This window comes from Thunnus maccoyii, chromosome 2 (assembly GCF_910596095.1).
Source record: "Thunnus maccoyii chromosome 2, fThuMac1.1, whole genome shotgun sequence".
In the NCBI taxonomy this organism is placed as follows: Eukaryota; Metazoa; Chordata; class Actinopteri; order Scombriformes; family Scombridae; genus Thunnus; species Thunnus maccoyii.
This window is the reverse complement of record NC_056534.1, coordinates 15,058,735-15,078,918: the sequence shown is the minus strand read 5'-3', so window position 1 is coordinate 15,078,918 and position 20,184 is coordinate 15,058,735. Positions and strand designations below refer to the sequence as shown.

Genomic DNA, 20,184 nt, shown 5'->3' with positions numbered 1-20,184 from the left:
ATTTATTTTGCTTCTTCAGGTTCGAATTCTGATTCATTTTAAGTTACATGAAAACAAAAATAAATATGAAGCAAACCACATCAAGATCTGGAAGATTATCTATATTGAAAATATATAGTATATACTACATACCATATACTGTATATTTAGAATGAGTTATTGATAGATAACATCAGATAATAGTTAAAAGTACATATAGAGACTAAAAGTAGCAGTTTATTGAATGTATTTCCATGGTGATGCTGTGAATCTATATGGGTAGATATGAAGCCTAGTGAAATAATAAATGTTGAAAATACAAGTTAGTGTTTAAGATACCAAGATATCTTTTTTCCAAGATTTATTTTACCAATTTCAGTTATGCAGTATTTCTTTATGGCTGCAGATTTAAACCAGAGGAATCTGTCCAAAAATATGTCGACTGATGTGTAAATGCTGCACTATTTATGTATTCAGCAAAGGTCTGTAATATCCTAAACATTCTCTGAAAAGTTTAATGAAAAGCACTTTATAATCTCACACTAATTATATGAAAAAACAGACAAATTCTGATATTTCAGTCACTATTTAGCTGTATTAAGTTTATAATAAGTTGTTCATGTCCAGAGTTTCTTTGAAAGAAAAACGGATTTTAAATACAAGTAAATATTTATTCATTATTTGTGTATTATTGCACATTATTCTTCATATATGTTGAATTGTATGCTTGCCTGTAAACTTATTTCACTCTTGCACATCAGCTGTTCAGCTTACCTGCTGCAGGTTACGCTCGCAATTAATTTGTACCAACTGATTTTAAGTGCATCAATTAATATTGCAAAACTACTAAATTACATTGTTGTTTTTTTTTACAGAAAACTTCCTTGGAAACTAAAAGGAAATTACAGACTCATAAAATAAAGCTTTACAACAGAGTTACTGTAGATCAACACCAAACTGTGTAAACTGGGTGACTGCAATGAAAAAACACTACTAAGACCAAGGTTACATGAAAATGTTTATACATGTACTTGCATCAGAATATATATGTATGTATACAAGTTTTCTCTGGAACAATAGAAAAAGTAAACGTATAAATACCATCTACCTGATTTAATTCTACAATATCTACAATTACAAGTAGCTAATCACTGTTGAGGTAAAATCAAGAATGATTCAATTCAGTGTAATTTGGAAATTGTCCAAAAGCGGGGAAAAAATCAAGACTACAGGAAAAATTAGAAAAAATAGTAGAATAGTAGTCTGATTTTAAAATAATACATCAAATGTAAATATTCATAAATAACCACAGTTATGTTTGAAATATAAACCTGTAAGAAGCACACATACAGTTGATCCATATTACTGTGAAAATTTCGAAACTTCTATTTTGGTGCATTTCATGTTTTCACTTCAGAAAATTCTCTTGGTGGTTTTAAAAGTCCACTCAGATAATGTATATTGTGTCATTAGTTGTAAATTTAACATTTTGGAGTCAATGCTTACATTCAGGTTTGTATTTTACCCAAACTGAAACCAATTACATGCAAACTAGAGGCACATTTGGAGGAATGGGTTGACATCTTGGGAAATATGCTTGTCTGCTTTCTTTCCGAGAAGATTGATACCACTCTCATCTCCTGATTGTATTTACTGTCATCACTCTGACTGGCAGTTTGCAGCTGTTTTCAGTGAAAAAGCTCTGATAAACTCAGTGTATGCTACTATCGCCAGCACCAAACCACACACAGATAAAGTTAGTAACTAGCTGGTGAAAATAGTGGAGAATTTAGCAGCTAAAGAGCAAGATAAATTCCTCAAGAGTTTGTGGACACCAAAACAGAGCTAACAGAGACTGAATAGACTTACATTTGTACAAACACGACTCCAAATCAATGCTAATGCAGCCCTGCCTGTGTCTGCTCAGTGTGAAGCTGTATACTAGCATGGTAGCCATATCAACTTTATGAGGTGAATATGTCAATGTTGTGTTTACAGCTAGTTTACAGCTAGCTACTGTTACCCCCCAAATGACCATTCTGGAGATCAAGCCGAGCAAGGAGGTGGTTAACTTAGCTTAGCATAAAGGCTGGAGGCAGGGGGAGACAGAATCAGTTCAAAGTGAAAAGTAAAAGGCTTCCAGCACTTACAAAGCTCACTAATCAAATGAAATGTAAAAATCACCACTTGCGATTTTATGGGGAATTCTGTGGTCCAACTATTTCTTGAAAAACAACAATTTATCAACAGACAAACTACAAACACAGTTACAGCACATAACTGCCTTCAAAACCACGCCTTCGTTTTTTACATTTCTGTTTGTATAGAGATTTAAAAATTAGAAATAATGTGTTAAGTCATGAGCTTTAGAGGTGTTTATTATAGTTTTAACTTTGGAGAGAACATGGCTAGCCGTTTCCACCTGCTTCTAGTCTTTATACTAAGCCAAGCTAAGCTAAGCTAATCACCTCCCAGCAGGAGCTCCTAAGGTACAGACATGAGAGTGGTATGAATTTTCTCATCTCTGCAAGAAAGCCAACCAAATCACCTTACCCAAAATGTGAAACTATTCCATTAATGCTGAAATATTAGGTGAACATTTACTGGCCTGGTTCTTTGAGGACAAAAAAAAGAAAAAAAGAAAAATGCAGATTCATCCTTTTAAGTGAACTTCTTAATGTAGCGTAGCTTCAGATAGGCGATGATAAGAAATATGATTGTCATAATAGTCAAGGCCACATGATTCTCCCACAGTCCCCAGGCGGTGTACTGTATTCCCAGGTAGTCCAGGTACTGTTCTCCTGTACATCTGAAATAACACAACTGGTTAGTCACTTACACATGAAATAGTAGCATTTAAAGTGCAGATGAAATGAAAAATGCCTTTTTAACCCTTTTAAAATCACATCCTGGTATTACATACGGTACATATTGTGCACTTATTTAACAATATTTAACAAAAAAAACCCCAAAATTAGTTTCTTTGTTCTTTCTTAAAATATGATGTGTGCTTACATGGACTTGAACCAATCAGGTTCAACCAATAATATCATGGCATCCACCCATCAATCACTCTTCAACTTTTGGCGGCACATAGCTAAGATTCATTATAACACGCCCACTTTTCAATGTTCTAATCAAATTCCTCCCAACGTTATGTCCCTCCCTGTCTACCCTGTTTTCCTCGGAAATATGTCACAACACGGAAGTTAGATAATCTAGAAATGCCATTTCATCTGGACTTTAAGTTTGTAAAAGTTTTTAAAACTAAAATGTCAACCTTTAGCATGAGTTATATGGAGCTTCGTGGACTAGCCGAACTGGAAATGTCATAATAAGTTGCTTCAGAGTAGCAGATCACAGAGGAAGATGATATTTTGTAAACCAGTAAGATAAAACCTGGATCACATATGCAGGTTTACTCACGTCAAACCGACTGTGCTCATACTGCAGTTGGTCATTATCGCAGACGTGTTGGTGTTTCGGATAACGGCCTCTTCGCAGAACTTTAAACCCACAAACTCATTGATCTTCAAGGCCTGAACACGGACAGCACAGTCAGTGAATGCTGAACAGAGAAGATACTGTAAATACTGTCAATGAAGTGTTTTTATTTGTCAGAACTTTATTGTCACTTACTGCTAGGCCATAGCGAGGAATACTGAAGTACTTCAGCCAAGCCAGCCAGTCCATGATGCTGGGTAGGTTCACCAAGAGACCTGAGAAAATCTAAAAACACACCACAAACTTTGATATCACAGCAGGAAAAGCATAGGTTTAACTAATAACATATATTAGGGCTGCACTGACATGGCTCGTTAGCATACAGTATCTAAATGCAACAGAGCCTTAATCAATGTTATTAGTCACACCTGTGCTTTTATTCACATAAAACACTGTCTTGTAATTTGAATGTCTCCCAGTGCTTCACTAAAGTGTTTTGATGATGTGTGTCTTTTCATTACAGTTATTACAAACTCATGCACTGTTCAAATCGACAGAAGTTTCTAAATAGCTTAGAGCCTCTGAATATTGTTTAGCTTTGTAATCAACAGTATTTTATTTCTTTGATATCTTCTGTGTATGGGTTGATCTGGGTGGCGAGCTGCGGCATACAGTTGCCCTTAGAGGGATAAATAAAGTTGGGGGAAAAGTGTGTAAAATTATGCACAGGACTAGTATATTTCAATTTGATGGAATAGTGCAGCCATAAAAACATGTTTTGTTGGGTTTGAATATATATTTCACTCAGTTAACATCATATAGCTTCAATTAGGAGCTGAAACAAGCTGTTTAACAGTTACAGTGTCAGACAGTGTGAATTATGATGATGATAACTTTAAAGCTACTTAAGGCTGAACCATAGACTGTAAAAAAATATGGACATAGCCACCGAGACATCACTCATTGGTTTCTGAAGAGCGATTTTTAAGCTCAAAGTGGGCGGCTCTGGCCTTCGCCATCTTAGCAGTTTCTGACTCCACCTAAATCCCGGCTAATCCAAAATGGGCAAAGAGGTGGAGCTGAGGCGGGCCAAATGAAGCCTGGTTGCTGAAACAAGCCACCTAGCAGCTAGCGACCTGTCACTCAAAGCGGCCACCTCCTTATTTATGCATAACTTTATGGCTTAATAAAATTTAAACGGGTGAGTTTTAAAAATATTCACCCCCCCGTACAGTTGTCATGAAAGGGGAAATTAGCTACAGAGACCGTTTTTTGTACCAGGCTGTAAACATGTTTTTATCTGCTGTAAAGTTGGGCATTTTAACATGAGGGTCTAGGGGGATTGACTTGCTTTTGGAGCCAGGCTCAAGTGGCCATTCAAGGAACTGCAGTTTTTGGCACTTCTGCATTGGCTTCATATTTCAGCCTCTGAGGTTGCCGCTTGGACCGAACAAAAGGGGAAACTATATTGAACTGTACTTTCTTCTCCCTGTTTTTCTGTGCTGCTGCATCACTCACCATCATGAAGACAAAGGTGATGGTCATGAAGATGTTGGCGAGAGCCACAACGGTCTGGTCAGCTGAGATGGCCATGGTCATGGCTGTGGCTGTGTAGGCCACAAGAGTTACTGTCAGCGTGAAGATGAAAAAGGCTGCAACTGTGGATTTCAAGCCTGAGTGATCACATAAACACACAGTCATGTCATGAGGACGTTACATAGACTTACATTCACCTCCTGGAGACTAACCATGACCCAGTGGTGGAAGAAGTATTCAGATCCTTTACTTAAGTAAGTACTAATACAGCAATGTAAAAATACTCCACTACAAGTAAAAGTCCTGCATGAAAAAAAATCCTATTTAAGTAAAAGTACTTAAGTATTGCAGCAAAAGTAGTGGTTTGGTCCCTCTGACTGATATATTATTATATATGACATCATTAGATTATTCATACTGAAGCATCAGTGTGTAAGCAGCATATTACTGTTGTAGCTGCTGGAGGTGGAGCTAGTTTCAACTATTTTATATACAGTTAGCTAGTTTAGTTCAGTGGTTCCCAACCTAGGGGTCGGGCCCCAACAAAGGATCACCAGATAAATCTGAGGGGTCGTGAGATGATTAATGGGAGAGGAAAGAAGAAAAAACAAAGTTCTGATACACAAATCTGTTTTCAGCTTTTGGACTTTTTTTCTCATCTTTGATTTTTGACGAAATATTGGATCATTTGAACATTTATTGAAAGGAAACCATGTGAGAAGTTTTGAGGGAAAAATCACTATTTGTTGGAGCTGTTAACGACCCATAGCCATCTGAAATGTGACTCCGACTACACACTGCTTTATGTAAGACGTCAAAAGTCAAAAAGGTTGGAAACCACTGGTGTCATCTTTAACAATGAGTTGTATTTTAAAAGCTTGTTATATTATCAAATCAGTCAGTTTATAGGTCTGTTAACCTTACCGATCATGAAGTAGACAATACAGCTGAAGATAACAGAGGTGACGGTGCGCAGAGTGATGTCAGACAAGATCTTAGAGAGGAAGTAGACAGACACTCTGTAGTAGCCACTGATGTACTCGTGCCTGTCACAAGAAAACACAAGCAGAAATTAAATACAAGCTCTCAAAATGTCAAAGGTATGTCCTCAAGCTTGTTGAATCCTGCATGACTTCCTAATAGATCACATACACAAACAGTTTCCTCTCAATGATGAAGAGCTCAGCTGCAGACACAGTGCTGAAACACTGGTTGGTGGTGATGAAGAAAAGGGCTCCCATCCTACAAGAACAACAGAGCAAAATCCAGTCATTAAGTCTGTCTTGGGGAAAACAAGAAAGGGTTTATCTCTGGTACAACATATGAAATGTGGCCCTAAATCTGACCCTGCACCCAGTGAAAAGGAGAGAGGGGTGTGTGCCATACTGCCTATGCATTGACCATGAACGTAACAACATTATATTCCACTGAACCATGCACAGAAACAAAGAGAGAGACCACTGAGGTTTCTGATGTGCTTCACTGGGCTTGTGAGTACCAGGTTGTGCCCTATAAAACATGGTAAGAGGATTAGTCATGCAGGAATTGCTCTACTTTTCACACTTCTTTAGCAAAAGCAGTCATTAAGTGAAATACTTAAACATTTAATAGGAAACATGTTGCCTTGACTATTTATCTGCATAAAACTCCAGATGAACTGAATTAAAATTGTAAATATCATACAAATTATAAATTATTATAGATAGCTATGACTTTATACAGTGCATTATAAATCAACATTAATGTGAGATGATCTGACTTTAGAACAGACTTGTAAACAGTCTGAATAGTGGCTCAGAAACATCTTTAACTGGGACATTATGTATCACTAGACTAGTAAGGTGAAATATTTGTTTTTTATAAAATACATTTTCACTGTAATTACACTATAATTTACACAAATTGTTTCCTACATTTAAAGAAAGGTGGTTTGTCGAGGTTTTGGTACATAAATTACAGACATACTGTCTCATTAAAAACAACTATAGAGTAGAGCCTTATTCGAAGAAGGACTGAACTAAAAGTCAGAGATCTCTGTGACATTCAGGTACATATTAGTTATAAAAATATTTATTCTAAACGGTCTCCATGAAGAGGAAAGGCTGTATATGGTATGTGATTTAGGTGAGACTGAAGATGGAGTCTCTTTATGATGATTTAAAAGCGATATTTTTAATAAAATGTCCATTTCCGATGACATCTTCTTATTGGATGATTATAAAAAGACTTAAAAAGTGTTTTAGGAGGGGAACCTTTTTTGTGGCTGATTTTATTTGTAGAGTTTGGGAGAGGAGACAAAGTTCTTTGTTTTAAATGTAATTTATATGTAACCTTTTCTGACAAATGCTCTGTTACCACTGTAGCCACGTCCATGTGGGTTTATCACCTTTATGTGCCAGACAACAATTACTGCTACTATTAGAATGGTACTTTTATTGTATCATTGGTACTAAAGTGTTTGTGTTTTCTTCTGTTTTGTATGTGTCTTATTGTTTAGTTTTATGTATTTTAAAAGCCCATCAAGGGCTCAAAATTAGCTTTGGCTGTAAATGTTGTGGTATTTGGTATTGGTTCATGCTACTGTATATACTTTTCCCTACACAAATAAACATGAAATAACATAACATATGTATTTAAACAATTCTCCTACCTGTTCTGGATGCCACTTTGATCATCTTTGACCCCGAAGAAAATGGCTCCTACAATCAGAGCGAGGAAGATGTTGACTCCCAGCTGCACAGACAAAAACATGACAGACTTAGACAACAGAGGAGAAGTCTTCTAATTAGTAGCCATATATCATGCCAGTTAGTCGTATACAAAGTAAAAACTCAAGTAGAACCTGTAGTAGAACAAAATTGGAGTTTTGACCTTTTTCCTCCATCATGCATCTTGCAAGTAGGTGAAGTTGCACTGAAAACTCCCACTTTAGTTGAGATAAAACACTCACAGTGTGTTACGAAATTCTGGAGAACTGCTTAGAGATTCAGGAAGGAACTGAGTTGATAAAAGTTTCCATTTAACACAAGGATGTTTGGAAGGAAAAGGCAAATGTTAGTAATTCAGTAGCACAGTTCTGCTGATTGTAGCTTGTCATCAACTCTTTTTGAAGAATAGAAATGAATGTGTCCTCATTGACAAAAAGGCCCGTGTTTTGGGGGATCAGGGGTTAGGTGGACACCCTGCTCCTCCCCACAACCGGCCTATCCGGGAAAACAACCAGAACTGATGGTAGGGGGGCGGAGGAGGGGGTTGTGGGGTGACAGAGGAGAGTGAGAAAAGTGAAAGCGACACAAGTTTTAATCCTAACAATTTACAGATTATGACAGGACTAAGCGGTTCCCAGGGTGAGGGGATAATCTAATAAGGTTGAGCCTTTTTCACCTCATTCCCCCCGGCCCCTCATGTGAAAGCGGGGCAGTGGAGTGATAGGTCATGACGCCATCATGTGATGAGTCCCGGACCAGGGCCAGGGGGCTTTGGCCAGATATGATATCAGTTCAGATCCTGGCCCAAAGAGGCAAGAGTCGGGTCACAACAGTCACCAAAGCCGATTACGGCGCCCACGCCACCTAGAGCCCCTCTTGTAGGATTATTGTGACTTATTTAGGGCCAATTAGCTGTTAATAATTCTTAAAGTGAGGAGACTTCTGATGGCATTTTGCCGCCATTGGGTGACTAATGAGAGCATTAAGTCTTGACCCCTTGAAGTGCTGTCTGTGTATCCTGTTCAGGATGATAAGAGCAGTGACGCTGATGATTTTCCACTCTTTTCATTCTTTGGAGTGTTTAAACAGAGTAAAAGTTACACTACATCATGTTTGAACCTTTGACCTAAAAAACAGAAAACTGAGAACTTAATGTATTCATCTGTCAGAGCTGTAGACCAGCGACTTGATTTGAGACTTCCTCAAGAATTGACTATCGGAAGACTTGACTTCATACTGGAAGGTACAAAGCCAAAAAGACTTAAGATCACGCCCCCAGTCTACGGAATATGCAAATATATCCCTCCCAATATTTGTAAACCATCAAATCTTCCAAAAGCTGAAAGAAATCTTTAATATTCAGGGTTTAACCGAATCCAAAAGGCACTGGATGTGTAGTGTTCACTGAACCACTGCTGCTTCATGTTGGTGTACATCAACCAGCAACAGTGAACATAACAGCTGTGTGCACTGCTTTCAAGTGAATGCCAAAGTTTGTGGTCTGTTCTGTTTACTCTGCTGTTGATGATCACTCACATGTCTAAACAGGTAAAACATAGTTTTAGTGTTGCTGCTCTTTTTAATTACATCTGGGCAGATGTTTTTTAGTTTAACTGGCTGGAAGATTATACACGTTTCATTCAGTCTTGTGTCTTTTGAAAACTGTGTCTGTTGTCGATTTATCACTAAACTGTGCTGCTACTAAGTGACCACGTTATCAGTGTGTTGTTGGTCAAAACTCACACACGAGTGGTAATTCTGAAACTTGCCATGTGGTCCTTACTGCTCTGTCTACTTTGTGTGTTCTGTGGTTTACTGAACATCCAACATGTAGCTTCTGGTTAAAGAGTTAATACTGAAAATACAGTGAAAAACTCTGTGTCTGATGTGCTTTCATGACAATCTCATATAAAAACTTGGTGCCAAATTTGTGCACATAAGTCGATCTGCTGATGCAAGAGTAGCAAAATACCTCAGATTTTTTGAGTACAGGTTCAGCCTCATTTTCAAGATCAGCGACATTAGTGTCTTATTTTACAGTAATTTCCTGATAGCTGTTCCTTAGATAATCTGAGATAATTGTCAGGTTATATCTTTATTTTCTTTTTCTCTTCATTTTATTCCTTTTACTTTCCTGTCTTCATATCCAGCACATGGCCTGTTTTCCTCCCTGAAGCCAAATGCCTCTCATGCAGAGACCTAATTTATGTGTATTTATGTATATTTTGTCCTACTTAAGTCTCAAAAACTTGAGACTTGACTTAGATATGACCCGAAAGACTTAAATACAGCTCAATTGTGGCCACAAAAGCTGGAAACTGCAAGCTGGAACTGATCCATAACAACACAACAAGTTGGAAAACTGAAAATTTCTCACTTAAAGAGGCACTTTGTGTACTTGTTATTAATGTGTCCAGTCAACCATTGTGATTAAGTCAATAGATGTCTTTAAAAGATACGGCTTTAAGTTCATGACAGTCATGTTTTTTACCATTTATGGTAAATTTTGTATTTTAGGTAAAGAGGGTTTATACCTGGGCCACGGATGTTTGTGGGTTCAACATCAGGTTCTGAAAGGTTCTCTTAAGCACCCAATGCAGCTGGTGGAAGAAGGAGCTGTTGTAGGTGATAGTGCGGGATTTGGGACGCGAGATACACTCCTTATCTTGAACGATGCGTTCCAGCTCGGCCCGCGTGTCACTGGAGTAGCTGCTGTTCTTGTACTCCTCTATCAGACGCTCCTCGATGCTCTGCCTGGAGCTGCTGAGCTCCTCAAAGTCCAAATCTGGCCATGCACACAGGAGATAAATTATATATTTGACTATTAGAAATAGATTACTACAATGGATGCCAATAACTCCATAAAGCACTGGATTTAATTTTTAAATTCAGGATGTAGATTTTCAATATGAAACAGGACAATCTGTACCATATAAATCTGACATTTGATGAAGAATGTGATCTTCCACTTGTTTAAAATGTTTAAATAAACACCAAGAAGTTGTGTGTGGGTCCAGATCTGAGTTTTTGGTGTGCAGCAAGCAATTTGAGTTTGATTTACATCCTCAGTGGGAACAAATGGGCTTTGGGCTGAGTTCCACAGACAAGGTAGCGAAGTCAGAAAGTATGAGAGAGAGCTGGATCGACACATTGTTGGTATTTCTGTTCACAATAAGTTCATGAACATTAGGCAAGCATCTACACATCCTAAAAGAGGGTCAAAAACAAACAAACAAAATCTTAAATTAAGTGTTTAGGCAGGATTTGGGGGGACGGAGATGGTGTTAAAGGCTTTATATTTAAACAAAAAAATGCTCCTACTATTATAAAGGCTGAAATGTGTTTCTTAAAGCCATTATTAAAGCTTGACAGTAGTGTTCATGACATGATTTACACATGCTGGTACCTTCAGAGCTGTGCACTTTAGTCATGGTTGTAGCAGTGAAGTCTCCATTAATAACATCCAGAAAGAAGTCAGCTGGGTTGTTGTGGGGCTCACAGGGGTATCCTGTAACACAGATCACAATGATCAATGTTTAATATCAATACTTGTCCAGTGTTCTATAGTAACATTGCTTTTATTAACCGTTTATATAGTATATATACAGCTGCACAACCTACATTTATTTACCAGTGAAAAATTTAAAATATCAAAATATAAAGATCTATAAGTTGTATCTTGTGGTGATGATGATGGATATTCACCAATGTTGGTGAAGTAGTCCAGAGCATTCGGCGCTGGTCCATGGTACACCATCTTGCCACTAACCAACAAGGTGAGAGTGTCAAACAGTCTGTAGATGGAGTATCGTGGTTGGTGGATGGACATGATTATGGTTCTTCCATGACTGGCCATTCTGAAAAAAAGACATAAAAATATAAAAAATAAAATAATAATGATGAATACAATAAAGCTGCTTTTTAATTGTATTGAATCAAACACTATCAATAATCTCAATTTCAAGTTTCAAAGTGTAAAAAAATATTTGGAGATTTTTTGTGTTGTACAGACACATCAACACGCTTCAGTAAAGATACAATCTACATGAGAAAAAGGTTTTCTTAGTTGTAATCCCTCTTTTTTTCACACCTACCTGCCTGAGGATTGTGACATTTTTGTGTAATGCCGCTCTCTGCTATGAAGTGTGAGTGTCAGACTTTTGCTTTTTGACTATAAATTAGCTCATGTTGCAGCTTTGTGGGTTGGACTTAATTTAATTTTTAGGTGTTATGATGCTTACACATTTTTAATTGAACATGGCCATAATTATTTTCAGAATTCCACATAATTCAATTATTAATTCAAAATGTAAAGAAATAATTGAATAATCCTTATAACCTTTTATTAATGCACCATTTAAATCAAAATTTAAATATTAAATTTTTAACAGCTTTTTAATATGTATCGCTGATTATAATTAAAGTACATTTATATTTGGTGGTGCACTCCAGGCTCTGTACACTGCAGGCACATAACAATATTTCTTATTTAGAAAAAAATCAAAGTTCGGTGGGAATAATGTAGAATATATAATGAATTAAACAGGCAAACAGTAAATACTGTGGCATGCTTTAAATATAAAGCTTTTTGCTAGTCCAAAGATGCAGCTCTTTATTTAATAAAATATAAATTATGCTAATAAAATAATATCAATATAATATCGATATTGAATAAGATCGATAAATATTATCATTAAAGTTGGTACTAAATGCAAGCTTAATTAAAATGACAAAAGGCTTTTCTTTCTAAGAGCAACTTTTAAAAAATCTAAACCAAAATAAGAGCTGTTGTTGCAATGAGCCCTTGGGCTAAAATCAGATTATACTTTAATAAAGTGACATACGTCTACATATAATTTACTAATTGAAAAAAGTGGATTTAATGTTGAATTTATTTTAAAGGAAAGCCTAAAGGAAGGCTGAAGACTTGATAAAATCAGAGGAATGACAGAGAAGGTTCTTTATTACCTTTTCAGCAGCAGCAGGACAGAGTTTGCTGTGCTAGCATCCAGTCCTGTGGTCGGTTCATCCAGGAAGAGAACTGAAGGATCAATAATCAGCTCCATACCGATGTTAGTCCTCTTCCTCTCTCCCCCAGAGATTCCCCGGGTCATCTGTGTGCCCACCTGGGAAAACACCGACCCAACACGGATCAGTCAGTATAAAAAACATTTTGAATTGTTCTGACTCTCACCTGATGTCTTGAAGCTTGAGGCAGACCTCCAGTTAAGAGGACAGATAAGTAACTGGGACATGTGTGATTATTTACCTTGGAGTCAGCCACCTTGGTGAGTCCCAGTTCTCTGATGAGGTGATTGACTCGAGCCTCTTTCTCACTCTGTGGCACAGAGCCGGGCAGACGCAGCGCTGCAGAGAAACGCAGATTCTCCCTCACAGTCAGGGTGCCCATGACCACATCTTCCTGGGAGGGAGACAAGGGCTCGAGGTCAAAGGTCAGAGACAGTCAGGATCATGTTTTCTGAAAATCTGCCTTTCCGCAGTCTTTATAAGTGTTTTGAGGAAAAGTAGCAAAACTATTCAAATGCACCTGAACCACATAACCAGAGAGGCACTTGAAGTTCGGAGGCTGTGGTGCTCCGTCGATGAGAACTTCTCCTGAGAGACCTGAAGGATCCTTCCTTGCAGCCAGAATATCCAAGAATCTTTGAGAAACAAAATATATAAATATCAACAGCTATATAACAGCTGCAGGTAGATATTTTGGAATTTTTTTTCTTCCCCCAAGAGGCTGGTGTTGTACTCACGAAGATTTCCCACTTCCAGTTGGTCCAAGAATTGCGTTCAGGCCAGGTCTCATAATCCCACTGCAAGATCAAAACACACAACTCTGTGTAAGCAATTTAACATTGATAATACAGTCAAAGCCAGAGATTGCAACACATTGAAATGGTTTGCATTCAGTTTGAATTATTTTTAAGGTTTTCGCTGCATAGAATCAGATTAATAACAGGAAATATGAAGAGTGTGAAACAATGTGGATTAGGGTGGTTCTTGGACAGAAAAGCTGAATGAAGCTTAGAAATTCTCTCCAAAGCACATTTCTAAATTCGTTTTCTTCACACATCCAAAATGAAAAAATGTTCAAGAAATTGTTTTGCTCTTGTTACCGATATTATGAACTTTTCTTTATAGCTGCACATACATACAAAAAGAATCTAAAAGAGGCCAAGAGATCCTTTGACTTCAGAGAGAACACAAAAGCACAAGAATAAAACGGAATTAAAAGATTGAATAAAAGCCCGGCAGTGGATCACGTGACAGTGTTTAATTCGTTTCCCTGGCAGACTGCTCTTTAGTGCATCAGAGAGATTATATGCAAGAAACCATGCTTAATATCATATAATTAACACTGAGGCGGGAAAAGGCCCAAAAAACTTGTGTGAAATGATTCATTCTTCCATGGGAAATGTCCGGTGTGTTTAATACCATCAAAAAGAAACCAATGTAAGGGGTCTATTCACTATTGTCCATTACTGCTTTGATACAATGAATAGCCAAACATGAACATGAAGAACCACTACATTTTTAACATGGTTTCACCAAAGTTAGGGACTCGATCAACAGTAAAGTATTCATATTTATATATTAACAATTTGCAATGTGATTCTGGAAGTCAAGAAACAAAAAAATCACCAGGTTCATAATATTTTTTGTCTTATACTCTATCAAAAGGTTGTTAATCTGAAGCAGTGTATGTCTTCGGTTAAATTAGAATAAATAAGCAACAATCTTAAATATACTTATCAATAACAATTCACTAGTGGATTTCTGTATGTGTCTGCCTTTTTGTGTGTGAGTGAGGAAGGAAATACAGATGGAGGAGTACATAAACAGACAAAATAAGCTTTAAAACTGACTTGAGGTCCACCAGTATTTCTCTGGGACTGGTTTTTCGTTTGCAGAGGAAGCCGCTCTTTAGCTGCACTTTGTACTGGATGTTGTGGAAGCTCACGGTGGATCCACACGGCTGCTTGACCTGCTCCATGGATGTGACGGCCTTTGACCTGGCCGTCCCGTTGGTGCCAGTGTCTTCTATCATTGCAATGTTGACGTGATTGGCTCGCTCCATCATCCTCTGCAGCGAGCACCCTGTCAGGATGAAATTTCTTAGATTAAAACAATACACTGAAGGCAAAAAAAGAGCAGAGGTAGTTAATTTCATGATTGTGGCTGTTATTTATGCTGTCATCTATGAACTAAATCAACCATGAGACAAGCTGTGTTAGGATCTACACTTCTACTGAATAACTTCTTGAGGAAAATCCTGAATAAATGTGAAGGATGAAGGGAGGAAACCACACAAAGTATACACACACAGACACACACACAGCTCCAATGACAAATTACGTTTTGACACCACACTAATCCTTATCCAGGTATTTTCATGGGACATTAAAGCCTCATGAAAGTGTTTTGATGCTGGACAAGTACAACTGACAAATGTTTGTACATCAACTAAAGAAGAACAAGTGTGAAAATAATCATATCTGCAACACTTGAAAAGCTGTAAAATCTGTACTGTAAAATGACACAAATCAATCAATGATTATTATGGAAGTATTTATTATTTTAAACATATTGCAAAATGTATGAAGCTGATAGTTGTGCTCCAATCTATTTTTACAAAAATAGCTCTGAAACCTACATACGTATTACTTATTTTAAACATGTTGTAGAGTGAAATCCAGACAGAATAACCTGCAACTTATCTTATTCAAATATTATGTAACAACCAAAATGTTATCATCGATGCCAGAAAAAGATCGGCTAGCATCTTTACATGTTATATCCTGAGAATTTTTTTTATATTTGTGTCCTGATAATTCAACAGCTCCTACAGTATTTCTTTAATATGCTATAAATTCTTTATATTATAAACAAATATAATAATTCCTGTACATAAGGTCATGACATTTACAAACACTGTAATTAAAAAACAAGAAAAAAAATATGGATAAACTGAACTATTACTAACAGAAATTTTAAATAATAACTTCTGTGTTCGGCTTAGGGAAAAATATTTTCTGTGAGGAACTCGGTGGTTTTGACTTCCAAAGACCTCTTTCTTATGTGTCAGTATATATAAATAAATAAATAAACACAATAAATAAAATGCTTTTCTTCTTCTTGCAAGTAAAGAATTATGATCTTAATTTAAAACAAGACAAACCTCCAGAGCTTCAGTACAATGCTGTGGCCTCGTATTTTTCTTCTCCTTGTTAGTAATAATTTTCATGCAGCTTTCATGATTTTCATCTCTGTCTTTGCTGCCTCAGTGTAATTTGGAGGAATTTGACCATTAAAGACACTGAGGTCATGTCCTCAGTACTTAGGAGAATGCGGGTGTTTTAGCAACCTGCCACCATGTGTAAGTTTCAATTTTGGTGGATATAATAGTTTTGGTTTTTTTGTGACCAAATTTTTATTGTTTTTTCTTCTTTCTTTCATTATGTAGGAGACATTACATATCATAATCAATTAACTGAAATATTGTGTTGATATAACACATCTACATCTATACACTAAGGTAATCACATATGCATTATAAATGTACATACATTTACATTCACATAGTGAGATGAAACGAAATACAAAAATAAATTATATGAATAATAAAGAATGTGTACCCAGGAGAACCCAAGATAAACACGTTGGTGTGCTATGTCCTAGCTGAACTTTAAAATAAAATTTGATCGCAATTTATTATAAATAATTTTCAAACCTCTATTTAGCCCTCATATGATCCTGATTATAACTTAACCTGCTCTTTACTCATTCCATCCTTCTGTTGCCTCAGCCTTCATACAACGTACTATTACTTCTAAAGAAAGAGGATTATATAACGATGAACGCCAGTGTTGTATATTCAGATCATGCGGATATTTCCATCTCATTAATACTATTTCTTTTGATGCTGTTATTCCACAGAACAATGTCTTTTTTGATGGCTTGTTAAAGCAAGAGAAGACTCATTATTCAATAAGATAATGTTTGGAAGGGAAGGTATAATTACATCCATTATATCTGAAAAGGCTCTTACTATTTGTATCCAGAAGGTATTAACCCCCCGACCTTCCCACAACATGTTTATGTGTGTTCTCATTTCATTTTGCGAGCATAGTGAACATGCAGGGCTTGGAGTCAATTTTTAGTTGGTAACGGTTTTTTGGACATAAATAAAACCTATGAATAACTTTATAATTTAGCAAGTGATGGTTATAATTACATGAAATGAGTGGAATATTATTCCAAACTCTCCTCTAATCTATGTTCTGATCATAGCTTTTAAGGTCTATCTTTCATTCAGTAACAATGCCCAGTGAACAGCACAAAGCCCCTAAAACCTGTAATTGTTTCTACAAACGGGTGAATATGTAATGACTGAGTCCATGGAACAACATATGGCAGTGCGCAACTGTAAATAAAAAAAGAAAGCTGACCCAGTAAATTATAGCTATCTCTCAGGTCCTGGAATAACCTCCGTCCATCGTTGTTGTAGATATCTGGGAAGGTGTGAACACCACAGTTTTTCCACTGTGGTAATTTTATGGGTTTTCCACTTATTTGTATGATGTTATTATTGAATATTTGTGTATCCATATGCCATTTTGCTTCCCATTGGCCTAGCATTCCAAGATGTTGCCATGTATAAATCTACTGGCCTAAAATTGGTCCAAAATGGGTGTTACAATACTTATGTGATAAACATGAAAAAAGCACATCTTTAAAAGTATATGGTGATATACGTTTTACGACCCAATGTATCTTTAACTCCTGTACAAACCATTTTATCAATGGACGGAGCATAAACGATAAATAATACATTTCAAAATGTAGGACATTGAAACCTCCTGATCTGTTATCACGCTGGTGTATTGTAGTTCTAGTTCTTGGTTTTTGTCCTTCCCATGTAAATTTCTATTCCAATAACCTGCTGAATCTTCTGTAGTGGATTTAAAAAGGTTTTTTTTTTATAATTTTTTTGTCACAATTTTGTCCAAAGAAGAATAAATGTTGAGTCCCAAGTATCTAAAATTTGAAACCATTGGTATACCTGAATAAAGATTTGTGTTGGTAGTATTCATTGTCGAGTTTAGAGGAAGTAGACAATGCTTTTTCAAATTTATCTTACAACCAGATATTGATCAAAATTCTTTGGGAGTCAGTGCCTGGTCAAGATATATTAACAAGTCATCGGCGTACAAGGATGTCTTATGAATGGTGGCCTTCACTGATACTGTATCCCCTTCACTTCTTGGAATTCGGTCAAAGGCTTTTTTTGCACCTCTACAAACAGCAATGCGCATGGTGGTGATAGAGTTTGCCCTAAATGTATAATATGCAGGAGATGTCCCATATTGTGTGAAGACAGTCTGTGCTTAACAAAACCCGTTTGGCCTGGGTGGCCCAACATCGGCAGCACTGTCTCAAGATGACGGGCCATTACCTTTGTACACAATTTATCACTTATCAATTAATAAGGGATAAAAGATGCCAATTTGAGCATAGCTTGGGGTCTCTACCTTATGCAAAACACAATAATTGCAGTGTTAACATCTCTGTGAAATTCAGGGGAGATACCATTCCAACCTAGTGATTTACCCCGGTTCATATCTTTCAGTGCGGCATATGATTCCTTTAATGTTATGGGAGAATCAAATGATTTAGCATCCTTGCAAGAAAGTATTTATTAAGCCCTTCAGAGAAACTGTCTGAGTTATTTCTTGTCCACAGTTCTTTTGAAGACATAGGACATAGACATAATTGATTAAATATCAACCATTCGATCATTTTCACGCATTTTACTATCCAGAAGAAAACTGGGTCAGCTACCATCCAGGTACTCTGTCTTGCTCTATAAACTAAAATCATTTAACTCAACTTTGACTTTGGATAATTATTTTTTATTTTGAGGATCAAAATGTTCTCTCTGTTGTTCTGCAATTAATCTGAATAAGTAAATAGTACAAAAAGTTAAAAAAAAAAAAAAAAAGTGAGTAAGTAGTAAATATTAAAATTTTGTGTCTTAGTGCCATTATGTTTTTGATTCTGTGGCATATATGGTCTTGTATATATGTGTGTGCACATTTGAAATAAAATGAAAACATAATATACAGTATGCACTTCATCATAATCTTTGTTTTAAGGTGGTTCCTTTATGTAACTTTCAGTAACACTGAAAAGAAGCTTTAGGAACATGTCTGGAAATTAACACATAGTATGCTGTAACTGAACTTCAGTCATTTCTCTCAACAAACTGGATAAAAACTCATCTTATCCATAAAAGCCTCACAGAGGACTCATGACCTCAGTAAAATACAGCTCTGACTCTCACATTATCACTATTAATTAGGTCTTGGTTTTAAAGTATGAGAAAAAAAAAACTTTATTGAACTATTTCTTCCTGTCCAATCCTCAATCTGACTAACGGAATATCTACACAAGCACACTGTCAGAACCCAAATTAAGATGAGTGAGATATTGCTGAAATCTTCTGAATAAGATGTTGGTGCAAAGTAACGGAAAGTTTAATTGCAGTGACTTACCAGGCTGTGAAGCTGTGAGAAGGCTGCTGGTACTGAGTCCTGCTGCAGCCTTCAGGAGTGCCGCTGCTGCAGACTGACAGAGCAGAGAGAGAGAGAGAGAGAAAGAGAGAGAGAGAGAGAGAGAGAGCGAGAGAGAGAGAGAGAGAGAGAGAGAGGCCAAACTGACCAACATCAGCTCATGACAGCAGAGAGAGGCGCCTCAACATTCAGCCTCACACTCACACAAATCTGCACAGGTTTAACCCTTTCTTTACCACTCAACTCACAAATAATTCAAATTGAGACAGTTTTCACATGTGTGACATCATTGGTTTCTACTGATTTCTACAGTATGAAAATCTATTAGCAATAGTGCATTACTTTCTTTTTTATTTTTTTTATTTTTATTTTTTTTTCATTACACTATCAATGCATGGTCTACTGTGATGGATTTCAAAAGTTGAGCAAGATAAAGAAGTTTGCTAATTGATTTTTGTATGGGACAAAAATGAATGGAAATCAATAGGCCTATCTGCCTGTAGTCATTGTAAAAAAATCTGAAAAGGTTAATAGGGTTGCAACAGGACTCACAATTATTTTCATTATTGATTAATATGCAAGTGGTTTTCTAATCAAGTAAAAGAAAGAGCTTGTGGTATTTGTGTAACCATTTAAAAATTGATAAATAGCTGCTCAGTGAGAATCAAGCAAATTGAATTTCAAAGGTGTTTGATACTATTGTCCTAATAAATAACAGTTGGAGGAGGAAAAAGAGAACTTTTGAAAAAACGTTACAAAAAACGAGACAATGAACTGAGTAGCTCTGAAGAGGATGGTCATCACTTCCTCTACAACATTGTGGATGGTCCTGCAAACTGCGGCTAGTGGCACGTCAAAAACGTCTACATTTACCCTGTAGAAGGCTCCACAGGCAAGTTGGTAAATCGTGACCAGCACCTCAGATTCATGGC

General features: G+C 36.7%; 1 protein-coding gene across 1 annotated transcript; it reads right to left on the bottom strand.

The window, feature by feature from the left end:
• Positions 1–87: 87 nt before the first annotated feature.
• abcg2d (ATP-binding cassette, sub-family G (WHITE), member 2d) lies at positions 88–19,300 on the bottom strand. Its single transcript, XM_042433320.1, has 16 exons — positions 19,235–19,300; positions 14,546–14,777; positions 13,433–13,492; positions 13,216–13,330; positions 12,937–13,089; positions 12,636–12,793; positions 11,373–11,524; positions 11,074–11,175; positions 10,202–10,452; positions 7,610–7,692; positions 6,112–6,201; positions 5,884–6,005; positions 4,942–5,096; positions 3,619–3,708; positions 3,406–3,518; positions 88–2,788 (listed from the first exon to the last, which is right to left on the bottom strand). Exons 2-16 carry the CDS (start codon positions 14,758–14,760, stop codon positions 2,641–2,643), a joined length of 2,007 nt encoding a protein of 668 aa, XP_042289254.1. The 5' UTR covers positions 14,761–14,777; positions 19,235–19,300; the 3' UTR covers positions 88–2,640.
• Positions 19,301–20,184: the final 884 nt, after the last annotated feature.

Excerpts from the sequence above, each read along its gene's own strand:
- abcg2d (XM_042433320.1), bottom strand. The coding sequence starts at position 14,760 with ATGATGGAGCGAGCCAATCACGTCAACATTGCAATGATAGAAGACACT. Across the intron at positions 6,202-7,609 it reads CAAAGTGGCATCCAGAACAG|GATGGGAGCCCTTTTCTTCA; the intron begins GTAGGAGAATTG and ends TTGTTCTTGTAG. Across the intron at positions 3,709-4,941 it reads TCACCTTTGTCTTCATGATG|ATTTTCTCAGGTCTCTTGGT; the intron begins GTGAGTGATGCA and ends GTGTGTTTTTAG.